The sequence below is a fragment of the Vicugna pacos genome, chromosome 21 (genome assembly GCF_048564905.1).
Source record: "Vicugna pacos chromosome 21, VicPac4, whole genome shotgun sequence".
NCBI lineage: Eukaryota > Metazoa > Chordata > Mammalia > Artiodactyla > Camelidae > Vicugna > Vicugna pacos.
The window spans coordinates 13,830,746-13,853,721 of NC_133007.1; the positions used below are offsets into that span (position 1 = coordinate 13,830,746).

Genomic DNA, 22,976 nt, shown 5'->3' on the forward strand with positions numbered 1-22,976 from the left:
TCCTTCCTCCCAGCACCATCATAATCCCCGATCCCACTCCTTCCCGATCGCTCACTTCTGCTGAGGTGGCAGGTGCTTTGGCTTTGAAATGAAAGGTGTTGATTGATTTCATGATTCTCCCTTTTGAGCTGGTGACCTTGGGCAAGTAATTTAGCTTCTAGGAGCCTCGGTTTTCCTACCTGTTAGAGTAGTACTCTCATTCTTGTAGGGCAGCAGTGAGGATTGAGAAACTATTTGCAAAAGTCCCTAATTTTACCCCTCCTCCCCTTTTTAGCATTTTTAAATGTTTAAATGTATGCATTTAGCCCAGAAATGAGTATGAACATGTGTATCCTGCCCCTCATATAATACAATGAATGTAAGCCTTTTCCTTATGAACCCAATTATATATTTTTTGAAAGTGGGAGCCTTATTTTTCCCCTTTCTCCTCTCCCAGGGCTTGGCAGAGTGAGTTCCTAGTAGGAGCCTAATAATTACTTAAATCAAATCAGAATCTGCAATAGCATTGTGTTCCCATCTGTTTCCTTCAGCCTTATGATTACTAAAGTCTAATATAAACAAATTTTCTGTCTTGAGTTTGAATACGTCAGGTCAATTACTGAATGTAAATTCAGGAGGGATGCAGTGACTGCACTGATGTCTTAAGATGGTCTGTTTTGTGTTTGTTGCTGTTTGGGCCCAATGGCTTTGGATGGAGAACAGCCTGAGCTTTTACCTAAGAACCCCTGGGAAGTTTGTAGTCATCCGATACATCTGAACTGATTAACAGCAATACAATCCAGGAAAAAATCACTGCCTCCTACACTGGTCATCCTTTACGATGTGATTATCTCAAACGTGTGTCTCAATCCTGACATCCAGACATGAAGTTTACACTTCAGAGCGGTAAGACCCTGGCAAACCAGCAGCTCGGCAGTAAGAGAGTCTGTGTCTCTTACGTGAACAATAATGAAACCACAGCGGGAGTTAGCCGCTACTTGTGAGACAACACGTGAAAAAGCTGGGGTTCAAAACGTGGTCTACCTGGCACCAAAGTTCACAAACTTAACCGCTACAATTTTCCACTCACAAAACAAAATAAAGCGAGAATGGGGGGGGGGGGAGATATAGCTCAGTGGTAAAGCAAAGCGCATGCTCAGGATGCACAAGGTCCTGGGTTCAATGCCTAGTACCTCCATTAAAAAAAAAAGGTTAAAAAAAAAAAAGAAGTAAAATGAGAAACAGCAGGAAAACATACCACCGATACTATCACTAATTTTGCAACAGGGGCACAGAACCTCCTCTGCTGGACGTCTCAGGTGACGGGGGAGCGTTGTGAGGATATGCAGGGCGAAGGAGCGACAGGGATGCTCTTGGGAGAACAGGATGGGCGCCGTACTGGGCCTCACAGGAGGCCCTGGACTGACAGCCAAAGAGGAGGCTCCTCTAGGGACTGTTATCTTGCCATTCCTACAAAAACAAAGGTTCATGGCTCTTGCACTCTACGTTGAATGTTATTCAAATGTCCTCAATCTCTGCAAGATGGGCAAGCCGGGTATAACTTTTACAGGCACGTACGCACAGCTGAGATAAGACAGCAGCAGACTCAGCTTTACGCCTCAGGGCGTGCATCACAGAGGAAGGAAAAGTGCAAGGAAATGTTTTCTTTTGACGACGTGGGAGAAACAACGTGCTAACGCTAGGATGATCAGTTTAACTTTAAGACATCATTGCCTAATTCTTGTTTCATTTCTCAAGCAGAAATTTTATGGCTGAAATTTCTTCAAAGCACCTAAAATAGGATCAGATTAAGATGCTTTTCAAAAATAGGTCCACTGTGGTTAAGTGCAGACTATGGCTAGAAAAGAGACTGGAAAGGGAATGTGAAAACAGTACAGACGCTAAGCTATGAAATACGCTGTGATGGCAACATGAATCACTGAGGATGTGTCAGATGAGACAGGCCTCATACAGTTAGGTTCTGAGAGTCTACTTTCAGCTTTAAAGCCTGAAATATTCCAAACCTACTTTCTACATCTTACCTCTACCCAATAGTATGTTGGAGCTTAACTGTCTGTAACATGTACTGTGAAAACAAGTCAATTAAATGCCTTTTCAAATTATACCCACCTCTCATTCCCCAACTGTACAGCCCTAATCACTCTTCCATCACAAAACAAATTAGTAAGAACAAAAACACACCTTCTTCCCCACTGCTGGAAGCGCTTAAGGGGCAGACAGTGTCCACGTTATGTGACCAAACCTATTGTCAACCACTAACTGCAGCATCTGCTGGGTTGTGTCAGAAGCTGGAGAAGCCAGACACAGAACGTATACGACCCATCCTGTGGAGAAGCACTTGTACACGCATCTTACTCTGTTCCGCCTTTGCTGCCATCTTTCCCCCTGCAGATCTTCACTAGCAAAGGGCCTAAGGGACCGGTGGTCTCAACACAACACAACCGAGCAGCACACACCCCGCGGCTTGTAGATGAGGACAGTGCCAGGCCATACAGGTGGTCAGCTTGTGTCAGCCCCAGAATTCAGGAGGACTGAACTTAAAGACTAGAGTGTGAAAGACAGTGGTGATGGGTGAGTTAGAAAGAAGGCAATGTGTGAAGCAGTGACTACAGCTCTTTGGTACAGCTTTGTGTCCCCAACCTCTCTCCATCACAACTTAAGAGTACATTTTGAGGAAAGCCTGAGACTGAAAAGCTTCGATGGCAAGGGTTTATTAGTACTTGAGTATTTTAAATGTGTTTAAGTAACAAACACAGTTTCTATGAGTAAAGAGGGCACATGGGTTGTTAGTGACAGAATTACTATTTTCCTAAAGCTGTGTCTGGAAGCCATGTATTCTGGATGCAGGATTTTAGCCAACTGAAATTCCTCAGTACTTCACCAACAGAATAAATGATAAAACAAATTCTCCTACAGGCGGCTTGTATGGGTGATAATAGCAATGAATGTGCTAGCAAAAGCATGAAAAATACAAACCTAAGTACCGAGATCCATTTTGGGTCCTCCAATTTCTGGCCAGAGGACTGGTGAGACTGCTTTCCACATCCAGCACTAGGCATCGTCACGAGAGGCTTGTCTCCTCCTCTCCTCGACAGTATGTTTTCCGTGTGATCACGGCCACCCCGAGAACAGGGGCCGTGACTGTTACCCTCTACGGCGACCTTTACCCTGACAGAACAAGCTTTATAGCCCTTGCATGATGTAGTCTTGATCACATTTTTGGTACGTGAAAAACCTTCTTGCTTCAAATTTTAGGAATGGATAAGAAGTTCCAAGATTCATTATTTAGAGAATACTTTATTAGTTTCTGTAATCAAACCCGTGTAGATAAGACCTTACATATATTTAATACAGTGCGTTACCCCTGTACAAATGGAAAAAAGTATGTTGAACATTTCTAGACCAATATGGCTGTTAATTTCTGTACAATGCCAACCCAACACAGTACAACTGGGATACTTTTTCCAAAGTTGACAGCACAGCTAAAGTTTCCAAAAATTCAAATTATATATATATATATATGTATATATATATATAGATTTATTTATTTTATTTATATAAAAAGACCAATAGCAGTATGTTATGCGTCAATAGCAGCACAGCCTTTCCAGGTTCTGCAGTCATCTGAACAAAATTACAGAGACATCCAGCACACGCCATCAAAAAAAAAGTAAAAAAACAAAACCCCAGAAAACAGCTAAGTTCTGTTACTGTCGTGGTACCTGGCACCATTTTTTTTTTTAATTAGCTTTTCAATCATCATCTGGAAAGAAAACATTCTAGAATAACGTCATTAAAAACAGCTCTGATAAAGCACGGTCACTACTACGTATCATAAAGCAGGTACAAGGTATCTTACATTCACAGAGGTATGATACAGGACTGTCCTACGTCTATAATACTAGAGGATATAATTAAAAAGGCATTATTCGATATTTGATTCTACTGTTCCAGCAGAGGGCCCAAAGGATGGTTACGACACAGCTCTGGCACAGAGATGCACCTTCTTAGACAGGATTTCCTTTCTTTAGTGGCACAGTTCTAGGTACTCACTGCTCTTCATGAACATCAGCTAAAAACCGTTTGAAAAACAACAACAACAACAACAACAACAAAAAACCCCACTGGATTCATACAAAGATGACTGAGTAGAGGCAAGCAAGACTCAGCCTAACTAGTATTTTACCAGCTCCGTCATGTCTGAATGGTAAGAGCTCCATGGAAGAAAGGAGATGCCGAGCATCACTTCAAAGCTTCGGGCCACAATCCAAACACAGCATCATTTCAAACAGAAGCCGTAGCCAAACTCTGCCCACTTGGATATGCTCAAGGATGCCGACATCAGTATTTCATCATCTGCTCACTCGTCCAGGAAGAAGGGAAGATCAGTTACTGTACTTTGATTGTGTTCAACTCAATCATCATGTTACAAAAATAGCAAGCTGCCATAATAAAAAATAAGGCTCCTCTATCCAGCACCAAGTATCTTCTGTTCTTCACCACCAAGCCTATAAATGCTATAACCACATCCAAAGAACATAAGGGAGCAAAGACACTGCATCTGATGTCTTAGCTAGGACTATCACATTGTTCAGGCTGAGCTATTCCTCTGCAGTGTTACTTCCCTCGTATTTCTCGTGTTTTATCTAGCGTAAGAATTTTAGTTCTAAATTATATGCGCTCAAGAAATATGTGCACATATCTGTATATAAATTCTGACTGAAGGTGTATGGCCGTCAGCAGAGTGCATGTTACACAGTAGGTGCAAGCGGGCAAAGCCTTGTTTTCCCGGTGCAGCAGCTGTGTGTCAGTGTAAATTGCTCCTGTGTTCCTCGTGCACCTCTGAGTTCTGGACAGGATAACGCCAGAGACCATTTTACCCCTTTGGCTGCCGGCATGGTCTGACTTCATTCTCCCTCTTTCCCCCTCCCCTCCCCCAGCCCCCTGCAATGAACCACAGCCTTTAAGATTTTGTTTCTTCGGTTTTGATCGCCTGAGGTTTGATTGGTCCAGTTCTAACAGGTTTGGTGGCCATGGTGGGTGCGGGGGGTGGCTTTTCTTCCACTTTTTCTTGACAGACACCGGGAGGGTCAGTCAGTGTTTCAGGAGGTTTACTTGAATCACTGTCCGCTTTCTGGGCTTTGCCTCCTATCTGTTTGCTCTGTTGCTGTTCAGAGAAGAACCGTTGCGTGGACTGAAGAACCTCTGCTCTCTGCTTTGCCTTAAAAAAATGAGAAAACAACAACTGAAAATGCTGCAGCATCACCAAATCCTGTTAATCAAGCTCATTCAAATTCTCTTACCAATCACAAATCAGCTTTCCCCATGTTGGTTTGGCCCCAAAGTACCTTATTGACCTTTCGGCTTTTAATGGATAGATTTCTTCCTATCTTTGAAAACATTCCATGTGATTTTTTTTTTTAATTGAAAAGAATAGGACCACCTCCCACCACCTTGTCAGAGTTTGCCCTTTTATAAAATAATAAAACAGAAATTGTTGTTGGTCTGTATCTTTTCTGGAACAAAGCTTATTGACATCGAATTTCATTTAGGGAGCCTGCTTGTAAATCTGAAAACATATATGTAATACTTTAAGAACTTCTAGTTATCAATATGTGGTCTACAATAAAATGAAAAGGAAGCACTTATATTGTGGCATTACCAACACCTAGGACCAAATGTCTTGTGGCTGAGTCCTCTTCCCACAGCTCTCTTCTGCAGGGGAAGAGCATCAGAAATTAGTAACTACAACTTCACTTGATCACTAAGTTCTGATAGCTCCTACCACATTCTGAGCTGGTAAAATAATTTCCTAGTTTTATTGACTCTGCCCCCAAAGAACATACTTACGTTAATCTGTAAATTATACCACTGTTACATACACAATTAGCGCTGCAGTGTCTACGCCCCTAGTACATAACAAAGCTCTTCATGTTCTACAGGTAACCTGTGCTAATCAAAGATCTGAAGCAATTTTTAAGAAATCTGTACCCTTCCCCATCCTATTATTAAGCTCTAATGTTATTTCCAACATGGGGATGTATGAAAATCAAGTGCCAAGAAGGCAGGAGAGTTGGAAACCACAGCCAAATGGTTTCCAAAGATTTCTACACATGCTAGTGTTTTTAATAGTTATGAATGGATGGAAATCCTAGGCACAGAGCCTTAATCAAAGTGGGTAACATTTAACAAGAGTTTCACTGCAGGGTAGTCTATAAATTTGATTACTCAGGATCAGAAACAAGGGCTATCAACCCAGAAGGAAACTTTGGTCAGTCAGGCGAACTCTCTAACAGGACTATCATAAACAGGTTTCTAATTCAGAGGAAAGCATTACTATGGACATCTCCCATTTGGAAGCAGCAAGCTTTTCCTTCTTCTAGTCTGATCTGATATACATAGTGACAAAACTGGCAAAATTACCAAGATCTCTAAAGTCAAGTCTAAGTAAATACAGAAACAGAAATAAACTGATTCAGCTAGCTGTACAGGCAGACAGGTAAGATTCGTGCTCTAAAAACTGTCCCCACACAGACTCCTAAAGGCACCCTTCTGCATTAGCAAACCTCACGTTTATCAGTGCCTTTTATCACGAAGGATCCCAAAGTGCTTTTTTGAGTTCTTCATCTATAACTGCACACTCTGCTGTGGAATATGGCCACCTCAGGTGACAGGCAAAAAAAAAAAAAGGGGGTGGTAGTGGCAGTGGTGGTGGTGATGGCATGAAAACAGTCTGAGAAGAAAAATATACTTGGATGACTCATGAGGGGAGAAAAATCAAGAAGGGTAACATGTCTTACCCAGTCCAGAGTTTTCACATAACCATGACTGATATTTTGGGATGGGAGGATGGGGATGGGGGTGGGGTGAGGGAGGGAGAAAAAGAAACAAAACAAAACAAAACAAAACAAAACAAAACAAAACAAAACAAAAAAAGGAAGAAAATGGGGAAGCCTATAATAACCTGTTACTTATTTGTTCTTCCGAAAACAAAAAAATGTAGCATCTAAGCTCAAATCTCCCTCAAATATTTATTTCATGAGCAATTCACTTGGCCACAGAATTAAAAATGTTAACTTGTTTACTGACTATAGTTGCAAAAAAACCAAAACAAAAACAAAAACAAGTGGAGGGAATAGGGAGGAACAAAAACTAAAAAAGGTGTGTGTGGGGAGGAATGAATAAAAGTAGTTAGTTTGGTTAAGTCGGCTAAGACAATGAATGCCTGGATATGCAGTTATGGGTCCAGAGGCATCTTAAGACATGGTTCAGAGACAGATTCTTGCTCTGTTGGCTGTTAACACTGTACTAACCTTCATGTCTTGTTCAGCCTTCAACGCAGCCTGGGCCTGATTACCTCTGACTCCAGATAGTGATCCACAAGGACCCCTGGCTACATGTGGCAAACGAGCATGGCTCATGAGGCCTGTGGTCAGCGGAGGAGGCATCTGACTGGCCAGTGCCATTGGTGGCCTCTGAACAGGCGCTGGGAAGGTGTTAGTATGTGGGGCTCTTACCAATGGAGGGACCAGGTTAGGCTGAGAGAGAATCTGAGTGAAAAAAACAAGACATACAACATTGAACTGTTAAAGAAAAAAAATTTGCCAACTAGACTGGGTTGGCTTATCCCAGAGTAAATCTGTGCCCATCCTGCCAGTGAAGGGACGTGTATGGGTCTGTGCCATTCTACTGCAAGGACCAAGAACAAACTGGCCATGCTTGGAGAATCTAACAGAAAAATGAGACAAAGCATGCTATGGCACTTCAGCTGGTTCTAGTACTCCAGCCACACATTCTGAAGGGGGGATAGAAAGACTATTAATTAGGGTCTCTTTTTAAAAAGATGTAATTGCAGAAAAGGCACATACCTATACCAAACACAATCTGAAGGTAAATGAAAATAATACTAATTCAACAAGTCTGTGAGAGCTCATCAGCTTTAGTTAGTCCTTCCATGTGATCAGCAAATGGAAGAGACGCCAACATTTTTATACATATATTAGAACGTCTTTTTGAATTCCCACCTCAACCACACAGTTATCTTTTAAAAAGAAAAACAAAAGACAACTTTAAACCTAGAAAACATTAAGCACTGGGACCCTTCTCTGAAAAGTCAACTTCTTCAAAAAGATAAAAGGATCAGGACTGAAATAAATGATCAGAGCTGTGTGGGGAATCTTTTGACTCTATTTCTATTGTCTGCTTTAGAACTACATGATTACTACTTGTGCCTAGCTAAAAACTGCAGAGAATATATTTGGATGTCATACATGTACTGTTAAGTAAGAAACTGCTGCTCACTGAAAACTGTGCTTCTAAACTGGTCATAATATGGCAAAATTATAAAATCAGAGAATTAGCCAGGTTAGCAATCACTTGCAAGTAAATAATACTCATTTCTCACTCGTATCTGCCCACCTGGGGTGCAAACTGTGTAGGAAATGGCTGTGTCATTCTCACAGTGGCAGGGGCTGACTGGAACTGCTTCTGATAGACAATGCTGTTCATTTTGCTGGACTGGCTGTTCGGACTTGTGGAAGTAGCCCTTGGAAAGAAGCCATCACTGGTCAGTACAGTAATGCCACATAAATGATGCTGTTAGATTTTTAGAGACACTGCTTTTGGTAGACCCATCATACTTGGTAGTTGATGAAAGTTTACCAAGGTGAGTTACCGACTCACCTTGGTAGTGGAGAGACACTGGAGGTGCAGACGTGAGAAAGCATACCAGCTAGTTTTGCCCTAGGTTAAAATTTTCTTCTTAAGGTAGAGTATAACAAATACATTCTTAGTAACTGAATAGTTTAAAATCTTGGATAAAACTGTCAGAATGTCTTGTGCTTACTACAAGACAGGAGACATATTAAGTATCTAATAAACAAATGGTGCTCAATTATTTGGAAATTCTACAAGCAACTTTAAATGCCCATTTTACCGGAAGGGACTAGATGTTGGTGTGGTGCTTCTACCGCTGATTGGAGGTGTGCCTGGTTTTATGTCAATGCCACTTCCAAACGCTTTTAGTTCCATTTCAGACATCTGAGAAAAAGCATAAAACAAACTTAACATTTCTGTAATTCCATAAACTAAAGTGCTGTGTTTAGTATTCTATACATGATAACTTTATCTGGCAAAGGGAAAAGAACGTTAAGTACAAAAATTCTATTATTAGGTTTCAAATATGGAATTATCAGAGCCAAATTTGTGGCTGAAAAGTCTAAGAGACCGTGTAAATCTACTTCTTCCTAAAAATATACGAATTCTTTATTAGGTATATAGGTTATTAGGTAAAACCCACATTAAAAGTGAGCAGATAAAACATAAGTACACTGAGCTTTGACATTTCCTAGAGGGTGGTAAAAACATGCATTTTATTTTATGCATATATTTAAACCATGACCTTAAATTCTCAAAGAAACTCCATGAATTTCTCCGTGCTTACTTTCCCTGTGGTCGCGATCATGCTGTGCTGCGCTCCAGCAGGGATCAGCCCTCTGAAAGGCTGGCTTACTTGCGCAGGACGACTCAGGCTCTGGGCCGGTGCTTGCGGGGTCGTATGCTGTAACGGGGGCTGAAGAGTCTGAGGCAGAGCAATTAAAGGCTGCCCCGTAGATCCAAAATTAGGCAGGGACAGCTGGGATGCTGGTAAAGGTACTGTAACCTAGCAAAGAAGCAAACAGAAGCTGCAGCAGTTTGCCTAGACCTGTTGCATTTATGTCCCTATAACTATATACATGACTCTTCCAATACTGTTGAGTAAGGTTTTAAAAAGAATACTTCAATCTGTTAACCTATTTCATATATATACTTTTTGCTTAGTGACTATCTCCATTCTTTTATTAAAGCTGCAATAATAAAACAGAGTAGCTGTGAAGAAACTATATAAATGAAATAATTATGACTATCTTTGAACTAACCCACAGCTCACATCAAACAACCACAAAATACAGTCAAATCATGAGGATACAAGTGGAAGTAGTTACAACTTCCCAAATAGACATTTTTATGCCATTTCGGGTCTGGTCAAAATGAGCTTTGACAAGAAAAATGAACTTTCTTTTCAGTTTTCATACAAACAGTAGTTAATCTGAATGTCAATAAGGTGATATATTTTGAACTGTCCCCGCCTAAAACAGCCCCCAAAAACAGTTGTGAGGAGATGACTAATGGCGTGTCTCTCCTCTAGCCCTTCACCACCTTTCAAAGAGGAAGCTAATGACATTGCTGGAGGGGACAGTTTTATAAAAACACATTTTTTTCACTGAACATAATTACATTGATATGCTGAAGAAACGTGTTTGTCATTTATACTCTGTCAGATTCTGCCAAAGTCCTACATGTTATATTAACCAGTATGGTGGTCTTCAGTCTTCCTTCACTTCTAGCACAAATGGGTAAAGCATTCACCACACTTACGTGTAAGTGTATATCCTGGACAATGGTTTTCAAACTTTTACATTTGTGGAATCTTTGTAAAAATAAGTGATTACAAGGAAACCCATTTTAAAAAGAGGTAAAAAGTATAATTGACTGAAGTGTGCGTAGGGAGAGGGGTGCTGGAGGAATGACGCACATCCCACTGCCAGTGGGCCCCATGGAATTCCTAAGGACACCTCAGAGAAAAGTCTGAAACCACTGCACCACCTCCCAATCCTGGTTCTACTTAAACTCTCAAACAACAAAAGCAGCAGCAACAGTGACAACGACAATAATAGTAAAGAAAACTGAGGAAATTTACCATGCCATAGTTTACCTGCTGGAGAGCACTCGGTGACTGGGCAGTGTTATAAAAATTTGTCTGACCAGGCTGTTGAACTTGTCCAGAATAAAGATTTGAAGCCTGGGTAAGATTCGCTCTAGCCTAGAAAAAAATTTGTAAGAAAACAGCAGTAAGATTGAAAAAAATTTCCAATTCAGATATCAAGGTTATGGCTTCAAAGCAATCTCTAAGAATTTTATTTTTAGATAGAAATGAAGATTTGTTTTTTTCAATCTGTCTTTTAACAATTTTTCTTTAAAAATTACTTTCCTTAAATAACCTGTTGCATAGGAATACAGTGACAATGCATGACTCTGGTCCCTGCCGTACCTGGAGAAGATGTGTATCGATGAGCTGGGAACCTCCGAGTCCTGACGCCTGGCCCAGCTGATGTTCATACAATATAGGAATAGGCTGAGTATTTGAAGTTTGTTGAAAGGCAAGACCCGACTGTGCCTTGGCAAGTTCCTGGTGTTGGACAGCTGGAAAGTTATGGATGGCAGTACCAGAAAGGACCACAGATGGCTGGGATAGACTGCTTTGCATAAAAGCTGGCTGAGATCTATATAAGTATTAAAGAGAAAAGGCTTGTGTTAGAAGTTAATTCTATCTGGAATCTTAAGAATGACTGTGTACTCTAATTGGCATAATTAAAGAGGTAGGGAATACAGACTGTGTCTAAGGCACTAGTTTCAAGATTAAGAGCCCTGTATACAATGAAGCTCCACATGTAAAAGCTCTGGGAAATGGGAGGGCATAGCTCAGCAGCAGAGCGCATGCCTAGCATGCACGAGGTCCTCGGTTCAATGCCTAGTACCTCCACTAAAAACAAACCAACCAACCCAACCCCCCCTCAAAAATCTTTTAAAAAGTTTGGGAAAACGCTTGCTCTTCCTGAGAAAATGGTGAGATTTCCTTCTCTTTAACAATGAGAAAAATTCTCTTTCCATGTGCCCACTAGCAAACTCAGAACCAAATATGCTGTTTTTGTCTTTGGTATTGACATTCTATTCAAATTTATAGCACCAATAGCTCTGACTTTTATTATCTGTATCTCATTACTTCCCTTTATATATCTATCTCCCTCCCTCCTATAAGAGGTCTTCAAGACCTCTATGGAATGAAGCAGAGTAACAGTACACAACAGGATTACCCACAATTTTTTTGCTGTTGTTTTGTTAACTGAGGTATACTGGACTTATTACATTAGTTTCAGGTGTACAACATAATGATTTGGAATTCATATGTATGCAAAATGATCACAACAATGACTAGTTAACACCTGTTACCACACATACTTATGAAATTTTTCTTCTGATAAGAACTTCAAGATCTACTCCCTTAGCAATGTTCAAATATGCAACACAGCATTATGGTCAAAGAGTTTAAACCTCCAGTTATAAAATAAATAAGCCACAGAATGTACAGCTTAGTGACTATAGTTAGTAACACTGTATTGCATATTTTAAAAGTATTCTCTCTTTTTAAAATAAATACTGGAATCTAACCTTGGACTGTCCTATTATTTCTGGGTGGAGACCTCCAATTTTTACTTTAAAAAATGCTAAGATACAAACTAAATCAAAGTAGTGGATTAAAGATAATATACTCAAGTAACACTAATGCTTTGTTAAAACTGACACATGCAGCAGAAACAAAACCCATTAAGCAGGAGTGCTTGCTAGTCTAGGGCCACAAGTTTACCTTTACAATGTCTACTTATAATTTGCTTCAAATATAAAATGGGAAGAATACATAAGTATACTGTTACTAAGTACCCTGTCCAGGCAGAAATAAATTCAGGGACTCCCTGTTAACAAATACCATGCCAATTACATTCAGAACAAGAAACAGCAGAATGATGTGGTAGGAATACAATTACTTTCAAAGTCTAAACTGGTGCCTTCCAAGTAGCCATTTGCCACAACTACATACCCAACTTACATTATATTTCTACTGAACAAATTTGATCTTTAAAAGTACATCTTCCAAGGCAACTGTTAAAATGAGGATTACAAATACAGAATGTCAGTGTACTACTATCCATCTCCCATGGTTATGGAAGACTAATCACTGAACTCTTTTTAACAGAGCTGAAAATCAGCTGCGAACTTTTCAATGTTTCAAACCGCCAGTACCAATCAAAAGGAGATTGGTTTGTGAGACAATCTATTCTACTGTTTCTAAATCTAGTGCAATTTTAAAGCTTATTTTACTACAAATTTCAAGAGATTCCCAAATTTAACAACATGGGAGACTGCCTCTAATTCTAGTTGGACTAAACAGCTTTACTTGTTCAGAGAATTTCTTGGAATAACCAAGCTAAATCACAGACTGATACCAGAAAATGAAACATACCATACAAATAATTATACAGATGTACTAAATTCTACTGAAGAATCTTTAATCAAAAAAAAGTGAGAGCCACATTTATTAAGTTTATTAATAATAATTCTCATCTTTTGAGAAAGTTTGATTAGCTGAACCTAGCTTCTGTTAGGAGTATAACAGGTAATCTGCAAGAAATGAGCTGTATCAATTGATGCCAAGTTTAATTTATAAAGTACGGAAATTCCACCGGACTTCAAAAACAAGTTTCTAAAAGCAAGTGCATAATTTTGCAACATCCTTTACATAAATGTCCTGAGAGGAGTTTTTCTTTTTGATGGTTTAGGGCCACTATCCTGGGTATTGATGACAGGTATACCATGATGATGACCGAGCTGTGCCTGGATCAGGGTTATCTTCTGACTCTTACCCTACCCTCCCACTCTCATTAAGCCGGAGATAAGAGACACATGGGGTTAAATCCAGACTCTGCCACTTATACGTAGTGTAACATGAGGTAAAAAAGAACCCAACCCCTTCAAATGTCAAGTAGGGATGACTCAATCTAACTTACATGATTTTTTCAGGACTAAATTAAATTAAGTTTATGCATGTAAAGGGCTGAATAGCTATCATATACAAAGAAAGTTCACTAAAGATCAGTTTTCATTACTTGCTTAATTGCAAAGAAAACTTACAGTTAATCTTTCAGTATAATGGTTTCTTCTGCACCACACAGCATACGCACCACCATTATTACTACCACTAGTCCTATTCTCTGTCTGACACTACTTCTGTCTCTTTCATTATGCTCCACCCTTGCCTCCGCCTCCTTAGGCACTGTTTTTATCTGTCATTGTCTCAGCACACACAGAGCGGGCCTGGATTTATGAATGTCAGCAGTGAGATGACACCAACTTTTAGGTCCTTTCACAGCTGTTTTCTGTGATTTCTAATTGTTATGGGATTGCTGTTAGCTTCTTCTTCAAGAAGCTTTGAAGCTTGACTTCGTTCAACAAAGTCTGAGTGAAATGACCAGAGGCTGCAGTTCATGACATATAATCAACACATGTAACTATTTAATGCAGTTTATAACAGGATCATTCTAGCTTTTGGGGGGAAGGAGGGAGCAGCAGGGATATGACAAAAAGGCTCAGCAATTACATCGTTTGCAACATCACAAACTTAACCTCAAAGCATTTACCTGTATGGCTGAAGTGAAGAACTGAATAGTTCCTGAGCCTGGGACACAGCAGGTCCAGCACCCAGACTCAGCTGGGCTTGATGCTGTCCTTGCAGTGGAGCATAAATAGGGATCGGAATCTGCTGAACTGAAGCTGGCTGCAGTGCAATGAGAAAACAATACATGAAAGCCATATACACACGATTACTTTGGAAAAATTAAAATTTGAGATATGAAACAAAGAAGATATCAGTTCCCCACTGAAACAAAACCAAATATAAACATCTAAAATTGCCTTTCAACCCATTACTAGTTCTACACTGAGCCCAAAATAACTATCGCACTATAAAAATGCCAAGAAATAAATACAAGGTGGAAGAAGTCCGTGACATTTACCTGGGAGAGACCTGGCTGGAAGCCTTGTTGCTGAGCCAGGGATGGTGGGGCCAATCGTGCATGTTGCGTATTGAATAAATGACTTGTGTCCATGTAGAAAGCTGGGATTTGAGCTACAGATCATCAGGAAAAATAAGCAGTAATTAAGTACCTAAACTTCAAAACTTTCCAAATGGTAACTAAAACTAAGCTTTGTAGCAGATTCCAAATTAAGTGGGCCCTCTGAAAATACAACCAAGGAAAAACTAGAAATGTGAAAAGATACAAATGCAAAAAGACGTGAAACTTCTATCAGTGAGGTATATGCAAATTAAAACAATGAAACTAGCACTTGTGAAGGTATGGGAAAGCAGACACTCTCATACACTGCCAAAGGGGCAAAACTAGTATTTTAAAGTATTTTACATAATCCACTAAAACTGAAAACAAATCTACCCATTTACCAGCAAACCCACTCCAATTTTAAATCTACCTACTAAAACTAAGCAAAGTATTTCAAAAGAACTGACATTTAATAATTGAAAGAATTTGGTATAGATTAACAGATTTCTGTATCCACACTATTTTGTGACATGCTGTTCTTATACAATAATATGCTTTTGGAGAACTTCTCATGTTGTTTTTTTTTTTCATGTTGTTTTAAATCTGTTACCATGATAAACAATACTGCAACAAATGAACACCTTCAAACATATTATCTCTGATTAACAAGTAGGTTTATCTGTATAAGATTCCTAAGTATGAAACTGTTACTATGGTATGTACACATAAAATACTGAGGTACTTTTCTAAAGGAATTATGCCAGTTTATATGCTTACTAGCAATGTACTTTAAGAGGATTAATAATACCTGCAATCTTTATAGATAGGGGGTATTAAATATGCTGGATATTATCAATCTTTCTAATATTTCCCACATGGAAAGGCAAGAAATAGCCTCACTGTTCTTTTATTTTGAATTTACATCATTAGTGAGCTTGAATGTTTTTCAGATATTTACTATTTAACTCAGATTAGCATTATGATATTTAGAATAACAAGTTACCCCCCTGCATATGTAATTTTTTCTTCTTTGCTATTCTTAGATTTATTCTTCTCATGAACTTTATCATCAATTGTTAAGTTTCAGATGACAAACTTCTGCAGGGGATTGGTTCCAGGACCCCATACAATCTGCAGATACTGAAGTCTCATGTAAATTAGGGTACAGTATTTGCATATAACCCAAGTACATCCTCCACTATACTTTGAATCATCTCTAGATTACTTATAATACCTAATATAATGCAATGCAGATAGTTGCCAGCACACAGAAAACTCATATTCTTGGAACTTGTATGGAATTTTTTTTGTGTATTTTTGATCCATGGTTGGTTAAATCTGTAGATGTGAAGCCCACAGAAACAAAGGGCTGACTGTATGACAGCAATCTGTCTACTGTATATGTAACATGTGTAAGAAACAATTCCCAAGAGCCCCAGAGTGCTTATGAAAGAGAGGCAGCATTTAACTCTAAGAAGAAACAAATTTACAAAGTAGATCAAAAAATAATCTTGAACGGGTAAGAGGAAGAAGAAAAAAACAAGCATTTAAGATGTCCTTCATCCCCAAAACAAAAAAAGATGTCCTTCATTTTCTAAATTCCTTATATTCAATCCTAAAAATCTTACCGGCTGCAGACTGAGACACGTAGACTTGTGGACTCTGTTGCTGCTGTGCAATAAGAGAAGGCATACAGCTTAACTGTGAAAAATGACTTGCAGAAGGCAGGCTGCTCGTCTGTAATTGCTGGGGTTTCACTTTACAAATATTAGGAGGGTCTGATGTGGTTGTAGATTTTGTACTCAAAGAAGAGGTAGTATATGTACCAGCTCCTACATTTGGGAGAGGGATAAAAAAGGGGAAAATGTAACGGATTTTAAAGTACCATTGTTGTTTGTTAACAGTCAACTCAAGCACCAATCAGAAACAGGGAAATTTAGTATTTATGTCTACCATGTACTTATTATGTACTTATATACCACACCTCATGCCAAAAGCAGATGAGGTGGCTTATGAAAGAAACACTTATCACCAAATGCAAATAAGACTATAAAATCTGGAGAAATATAAACAACAGAAAATTAAAATGAGAAAATTTATAGTCAAGAGCTTTATTCATTTACGGCCAGGCATAAATATAAGAATACAGAAGAACAAACTGCTGCACCTTAGGAGTAACTGTGAATATAAGTGGGCCTTGAGAGATCACAATTGCTCCTAAAGTCATTAAATTTAAGGTTAAACTTTCCCCCCATTTTTCTGGTCAAATATCTCAAGGATAATCTTCAGAGCTTCATCCATTTAGAAACAAATATTTGCACATCTATTAAAGGCCAGGCACAGACATAAGAACACAGAAGGACAAACTGCTGCACCATAAGAATAATTATTAATCCAATGTAAAAAATACAACGTAAATCACTCCTAAACAGTCGTATAAACTTAAGGTTATAGCTCTCTCTTTCCCTTCCTGTATACACACCAGCAAAAACTGGGATATAATAATACCTTGAAAACAAAACAAACTATTAATAAATAAGTGGAATTATAAAACTTTAGCTCTTGAAGGGTCAATTCGTTCTGCTGATCAGTGAGCTGTAATGACTGCAGTAACAGGACAAATGACAACACTGGTAATTGGCTCAAAAGTGAGAGGCAGCAGTTATTATTTTCAGACCTCAAACAATGTTCCATCTAAGGGAGGTCCAAGATTGAGGTCCCTCTGTTGCTCTACCTGAGTCTCCACCAGTAGGATGACGAGGCAAGAAGGTCTCTGTTAAACATTTATCCTAGTTGAGGGGAGTCGGGGGAAACCAGACCCTGAGGAAAGAAGTAGCTGGGTTCCAAAGAAGTAAGAACTTTCCCAGTCCCTTTGTTTCCCAATCTTCCTACCCTACCCTCCTCCTGGATCCCCATTCTCTAGCCACCCAAGTAGACTGGTGCCCAAGCTGGTAAGTAAGCATAATGAAGATGCCTTGCAAATGGGTGGTAGAGAGTACCTGAAAGGGATTAAAGAGGGAAGAAGTATAATTGGAATATCTGGTACTTAAAACTAGCACAGAAAACTAGAATATTGAAAATCACTACTGCAATCATTAAATGAAAACCAGTCAAGGAAAGTAAATTAAATTCTCTGCTGGATATATTTCACATGTATTGGGAAAGGAGCTTCCTACTGTTGTAGAAACATTAGAGAATATTAGAAAAGCTTAAAATGAAGTTATGTTTTCAACAAAAGAAACATAGTTATAAACATGGTAAAAGGGTGTACTTTCCTAGAGTCAAATATTTCAGAAACATCGTCTCTGATTCTTTAAGAATGATAAAACCCCATGAGATATAGTTCAAAGATTACACACAAGTGAAAAATTAAGAAAAACACTTTCTAACTTGAGGTGCTGATGGAATTTCCTTAAAAACAAACAAAATCTCAAAACTAATGGATTTCATCCACTCCAATAACAGAGACTGGCAATTCTCCACCCTGCCTAATTCTAATAGAAAAGATGTCAACTCAATAGATTTAGGCCAATTGCTACTTTAAATTAGGTAGAGATTGCAAAAAATTTAAAAGCTTTGTGATTCTGTTTTATTTCTGAGTTGGTCTAATTAGCTGTATATGAGTTAAATAATTTAAAAAAGGTAGAAAAATAGAAAAATTTAGAAGAATACAATAAAACTTTTCCCACTACTTACTTACTAGTATCTGTAGTGGGGGTGGGGTGGGAAGTAGAGAAGATCAAACAAAGTATTTTAGTAAGCCTCAATAAATATTTGCCAAACAAAAATTGGGAGAGGACTGAGAGGGAAGGAAGAATGGCAAGAAGCTTATAAAACAGCGGCTAATTATCTCATGGACAATCTTACATCTTTTATACATAATAGTTTGGGGAATAGTACATAGGAAAAGATCCTAAGAAATTTTAAATATTTTAAGATAGTTAAAGAAAAAGTACAAAAAGACTTCTACCTGATAGTGATGTTGTGGGAGTGACTGAAGCAACAGGAATCTGAGGCATTGATGCACTTGAGAACGAATTGTAATTAGCAGTGCTTGGTCCACTGGCACTACTGCTGACTCCACTTGCAATTGGAGGTGCTGTGGAAGTTACTGGAGATCCCTTTTCCCTTACATTTGGAGAATTCTCCCATGCCTTACGCGCAGACTCCATCTGCAACAAAATGAACATTTTCTTTTAGAGCAAAACAACAAACAAAAAAACCAAACAAAAAACATCAAAAACAAACAAAAAACCACAACCCATGCTAACATAGAGCTAATACACATATATAAAAATATATATTCCAAATATAGTATTTCAAAAACCACAAAAACAGAAGATTAAGACCCTAAGGCTTTCAAACCTTTCACTTTCCCCTTTATCTCTGCTCCTTTACTCAAACTGGGAGGCAGTGGTCTTTAATTATGTCTCAACAGAGAGCTTGTTGAAGGCTTTGGCAAACAGTTGAATGAAATATACGGTCACAGCTCCTGTGACCGTATATTATCTAAACACGAGTCCCTATTCCTACCAAGAGACTGAAATTCAACGCCCCTTTAGGACTAACTTAGGGCTCTGATTCCAGGAGGAAAGACACTAAAGGTCCTCCATTAATACCCATTTTCTTCATTCTTTTTAAGCCGACAGTTCTCAAATGGCAGGTGACAGGCACCTTTTGCTGGCTGTTTTATGCTCACACTGTTTTAAAAGGCAATGTAATCAGTTAGGTTTAGGCTTGGGTACAGCAGAAACTTCTTGTTTCACATCCAGACCCCATCAAGCATTTGAGGCACTGACTGCCACCATTTGCATTTGTGGCTGCTGGTTTTAGCTGTAGTCTAAGTCTGGTAAAAGGTAGAAATGGGTCTTATTTCAATCTAGAGCAGTGCTGTTCAACAGACATATAAATGCAAGCCACATATAATTAAAAAAATTTTAGTAGCCACACTTTAAAAAAATAAAGAGGCAAAACTAATTTCAGTAACATTTTATTCAACCCAATTATGTCTACAGTTAAAACCTATAACCAATATAAAAATTGAGACGTTTTAATTTAAAAAATTAACATTTCAGATCCAGAATCTATTTTACTTTACACTTAAAGCACACACACTTCAACTTGGATTAGCCACACTCACGTGCTCAGTAACTACATGTGACTAGTGGGTACTGAACTGGAGAGCACAGATGTGGATCCTCAACTATCCTGAGGCTCCTTGAACAGGAAAGACCAGGTACAGAGAGTTTGAAGTTTTTAGTTCCACTAGTCAAAATATTGGGCCAAGAAGAAAATCCAAGATAATCTATAAAATCACAGGGGCAATGACTTACATGAGGGTACTTTTCGCAAATAAGATTTTTTAAAACATCGTTAAGAAGCCTGTAGGTCCTTGAAGTACCAACTTTTAAAATTTCAGTCTGACTTTAAGAATTTGAGAAACATTACTTATCTTTCTACTTCCCTGTTAAAATACTGTATATAATTTAACCTAATATTATTACTATAAATACAAAATAAAGGATATTTTTATGTTTAAGTCTTTCCTTTTCCTCACAATCACCTTGCTGGTTTCAAATGTGTTTTACTTTAAAACAACAGTCTTGGAGGGTAAAACAACCAACCAACCCCCACGCCAGTACCACTTGGTAAGTTAGACAAAATGCAATTCGCTTTCACTATCTGAGCTTTTATGCTTTAGAGCAATTTTATAGACTACAGTGCCTTTTATACCAGTTTTACTGTATTGGGAACATATAAAATTATAGCTCATCAAACTTGCATAATATATAGGCCACACACAGTTGGCTTTATTTCATTTCTTAAGCAGCAAGAAAATTTAGATTCTATTTTTTTGAAATTCAAGGAAACCAAAAAGTATAACTACTTAACTATATTCATTTTTCAAAACCCTTGGCAAATATATTGCCAATAATATCCATATAGTTGAACTTTCATACTTTATTAATTACCCAATTAAAAAGAGGTTAAAAAAATTAAACTAGAGAAAGTTGTAAGCAAATGCAATTTAAATTTACTTTAATTCAAATGTATATTATTTCCTTTTGGAGTCAACGTGGAAGTGTTTTCTGAAGAATTAACAACTGGCCTGAAGATTAATTAATGATGATATTCTATTTGCTTATGTGAAATGAGACTACTGCCTTGAACAGAACAAGGTAAAAATGTTCATACATACAGTACGAAACACAGGTTGAGACAGTCATTCAAATGGGAAAACAACAACAAAGGGTGAGTAGGAACTGGCAGCAAACAGTAAGGACTGGGTAAAGGTGGAGATGACACAAAGCAGAAGGTGTCTTATGAAATGTTATCCTCTCAAACTTGTATTTATTAAGCCTCTTAAAAAGAAGCTGAGGGGCAAGGGGACACCCAGTCAGGAGGCTGGAGACTCAAACAGAGAGTCTAGAAATAAACATTGGCCACAATATAAAGCAACTTAGCTTCTTCCTCTCCCAAAGACAATCAAAAAGATTTACTGGCAACCATTAGAAAGCCCTGCAAAAGTAGATGTTAAATATCTGCCCAGGTTATGAAACTTAACAAACAGTATCAAAGAGATAAATAAATGCACTTAAAAAAATCCTTTTAATTTCACGTCTGTACTTTTTAACCTTTTAAATCTTGAGGTGAACAACTGATTAAAATATTCCCAAATAACTCAATTGTAAAAAAGTTATTAGTAACATAGCTCAAAATTATAAACATAATAGGAGATTAAAAAAACAAACCATACAAGCCTAAACTCCCTGACATTAAAAATCATGTATTGTCTAAAATCTCTTTTGCCCTTATTCAAAAATTATCAAACAAAAATCAAATCAAAATCACTTGTATTAATCAATTACCTCTTCATAAAATATTAGTTACTACATTGCATTCATTTAATTCACACATGACTTACAAGACAGAAAATTAGCATTCTTACTGTTACCAGTATTTAGGAGAAAAAAACATGCAACACCAAGTTAACTGTTTTGTACACAACTAATATATCCAATAATTATTAAGATCTCTAAGAGGAACTCAGTACAAACTTTATAAAATGCTCTCTTGTATTCTTAAGACAAAATTCGCAAGCATAATAGGCCTCACTTTAAATATGAGGCTATCAAGCCACTGCTAATTGGTATTAGCAGCTAATAAAATTTTAAGGTATAATTTGACATCATTCCATTTCCTCAGCTTACTGTTGTGGCTTATTACACAAAACTAGTAAAAATATCAAGAGAGTATTGTTAACTTACGTCCCCTTGCATGCAATAACCAAGGACCTTTAGAGATGGATGTCGTACATACCTTAAAGGTGAGGCTGAAAGTAGTGGGAGGAACTGAAGTTAGGCTGGAGCTCTGTTGTATAGTCTCCCTCTTAGGGAGGGGGAGGGTGTTGGGCAGGGGCACCTGAAAAGGCAGGCAACACATATCACAATCTAACTAAGTCTCCTACAAACGCCCCATTACAGATAATGCTAATGTATTCTAAGGTGGTTTATTTTTCATCAGAGCCAAAAGGAATATCTGACTTAGAGTTGCATTGTATTTATAGTAAGTAACTGATAATTTTGGACATTTTAGATAAAACTTCTGAAGATAAATACTATCTGATTATTTATGCATAAATTGACAGAAAAAGAATCTGTCCCAAATATAAGGTATAGACTCAAAGGCAGTGCTTCTTGTATTTTAATATATATACCAATCACCTGGGGATGTTGTTAAAATTCATATTCTGATTTAGGTGGCCTGGGATAAGGCCTGAAATTCTGCATTTCAAACAAGTTCTCAGGTGATGTAGATGCTGATGGTCCCTGGACCATACACTGTGTAGCAAAGCTCTAAGGAATATTTCCACCATTTACAGGATCCACAGGTTCTGTCAGAAGCATTTAACATGATAGGGTAAATATAAGAAATGAATCTCTTTCCTGACTAGATTGTCAACTTTGTTATACTTAGATTCAAGAACAAAAGTAACACTGGGAGGAAAGTTATGTAGTATTGCCCCCACCTCATTATACTAAACAAACTGCTTTGCTATAGTAATACATGATTGTGGCAAGTATTGTTAGAAACTTGAGGATATTAGAAACTCACTACCAGGGAGGAGCTCAGTGGTAGAGTGAGTGCTAAGCAAGCATGAGGTCCTGGGTTCAATCCCCAGTACCTCCACTAAAAGAAAGAAAGAAACAAACAAACCTAATTACAAATCCTCCACCAAAACCTCACTACCCATATCTCTTTTTTCCC

General features: G+C 38.2%; 1 protein-coding gene across 14 annotated transcripts in view; it reads right to left on the reverse strand.

Annotated features, from left to right (window-relative positions):
- Positions 1-3,277: 3,277 nt before the first annotated feature.
- Positions 3,278-22,976, reverse strand: part of PRRC2C (proline rich coiled-coil 2C) — an 84,606-nt gene continuing 64,907 nt past the window's right edge. For 6 of the 14 annotated variants that reach the window (XM_072946128.1, XM_072946127.1, XM_072946123.1 and 3 more), the window contains exons 24-35: positions 22,029-22,130; positions 18,679-18,880; positions 16,337-16,540; positions 14,667-14,779; positions 14,292-14,428; positions 11,090-11,321; positions 10,739-10,861; positions 9,443-9,661; positions 8,936-9,039; positions 8,419-8,545; positions 7,314-7,550; positions 3,278-5,221 (exon numbers count right to left, since the gene is read on the reverse strand). In XM_072946128.1, the coding sequence (XP_072802229.1) occupies positions 4,964-5,221; positions 7,314-7,550; positions 8,419-8,545; positions 8,936-9,039; positions 9,443-9,661; positions 10,739-10,861; positions 11,090-11,321; positions 14,292-14,428; positions 14,667-14,779; positions 16,337-16,540; positions 18,679-18,880; positions 22,029-22,130 (2,058 nt within the window). In that variant the 3' untranslated portion in view covers positions 3,278-4,963. Of the gene's footprint in view, positions 5,222-5,662; positions 5,716-7,313; positions 7,551-8,418; positions 8,546-8,935; positions 9,040-9,442; positions 9,662-10,738; positions 10,862-11,089; positions 11,322-14,291; positions 14,429-14,666; positions 14,780-16,336; positions 16,541-18,678; positions 18,881-22,028; positions 22,131-22,976 lie in introns of all 14 variants that reach the window. The other 8 variants (XM_072946131.1, XM_072946129.1, XM_072946136.1 and 5 more) reach the window with 6 other exon arrangements.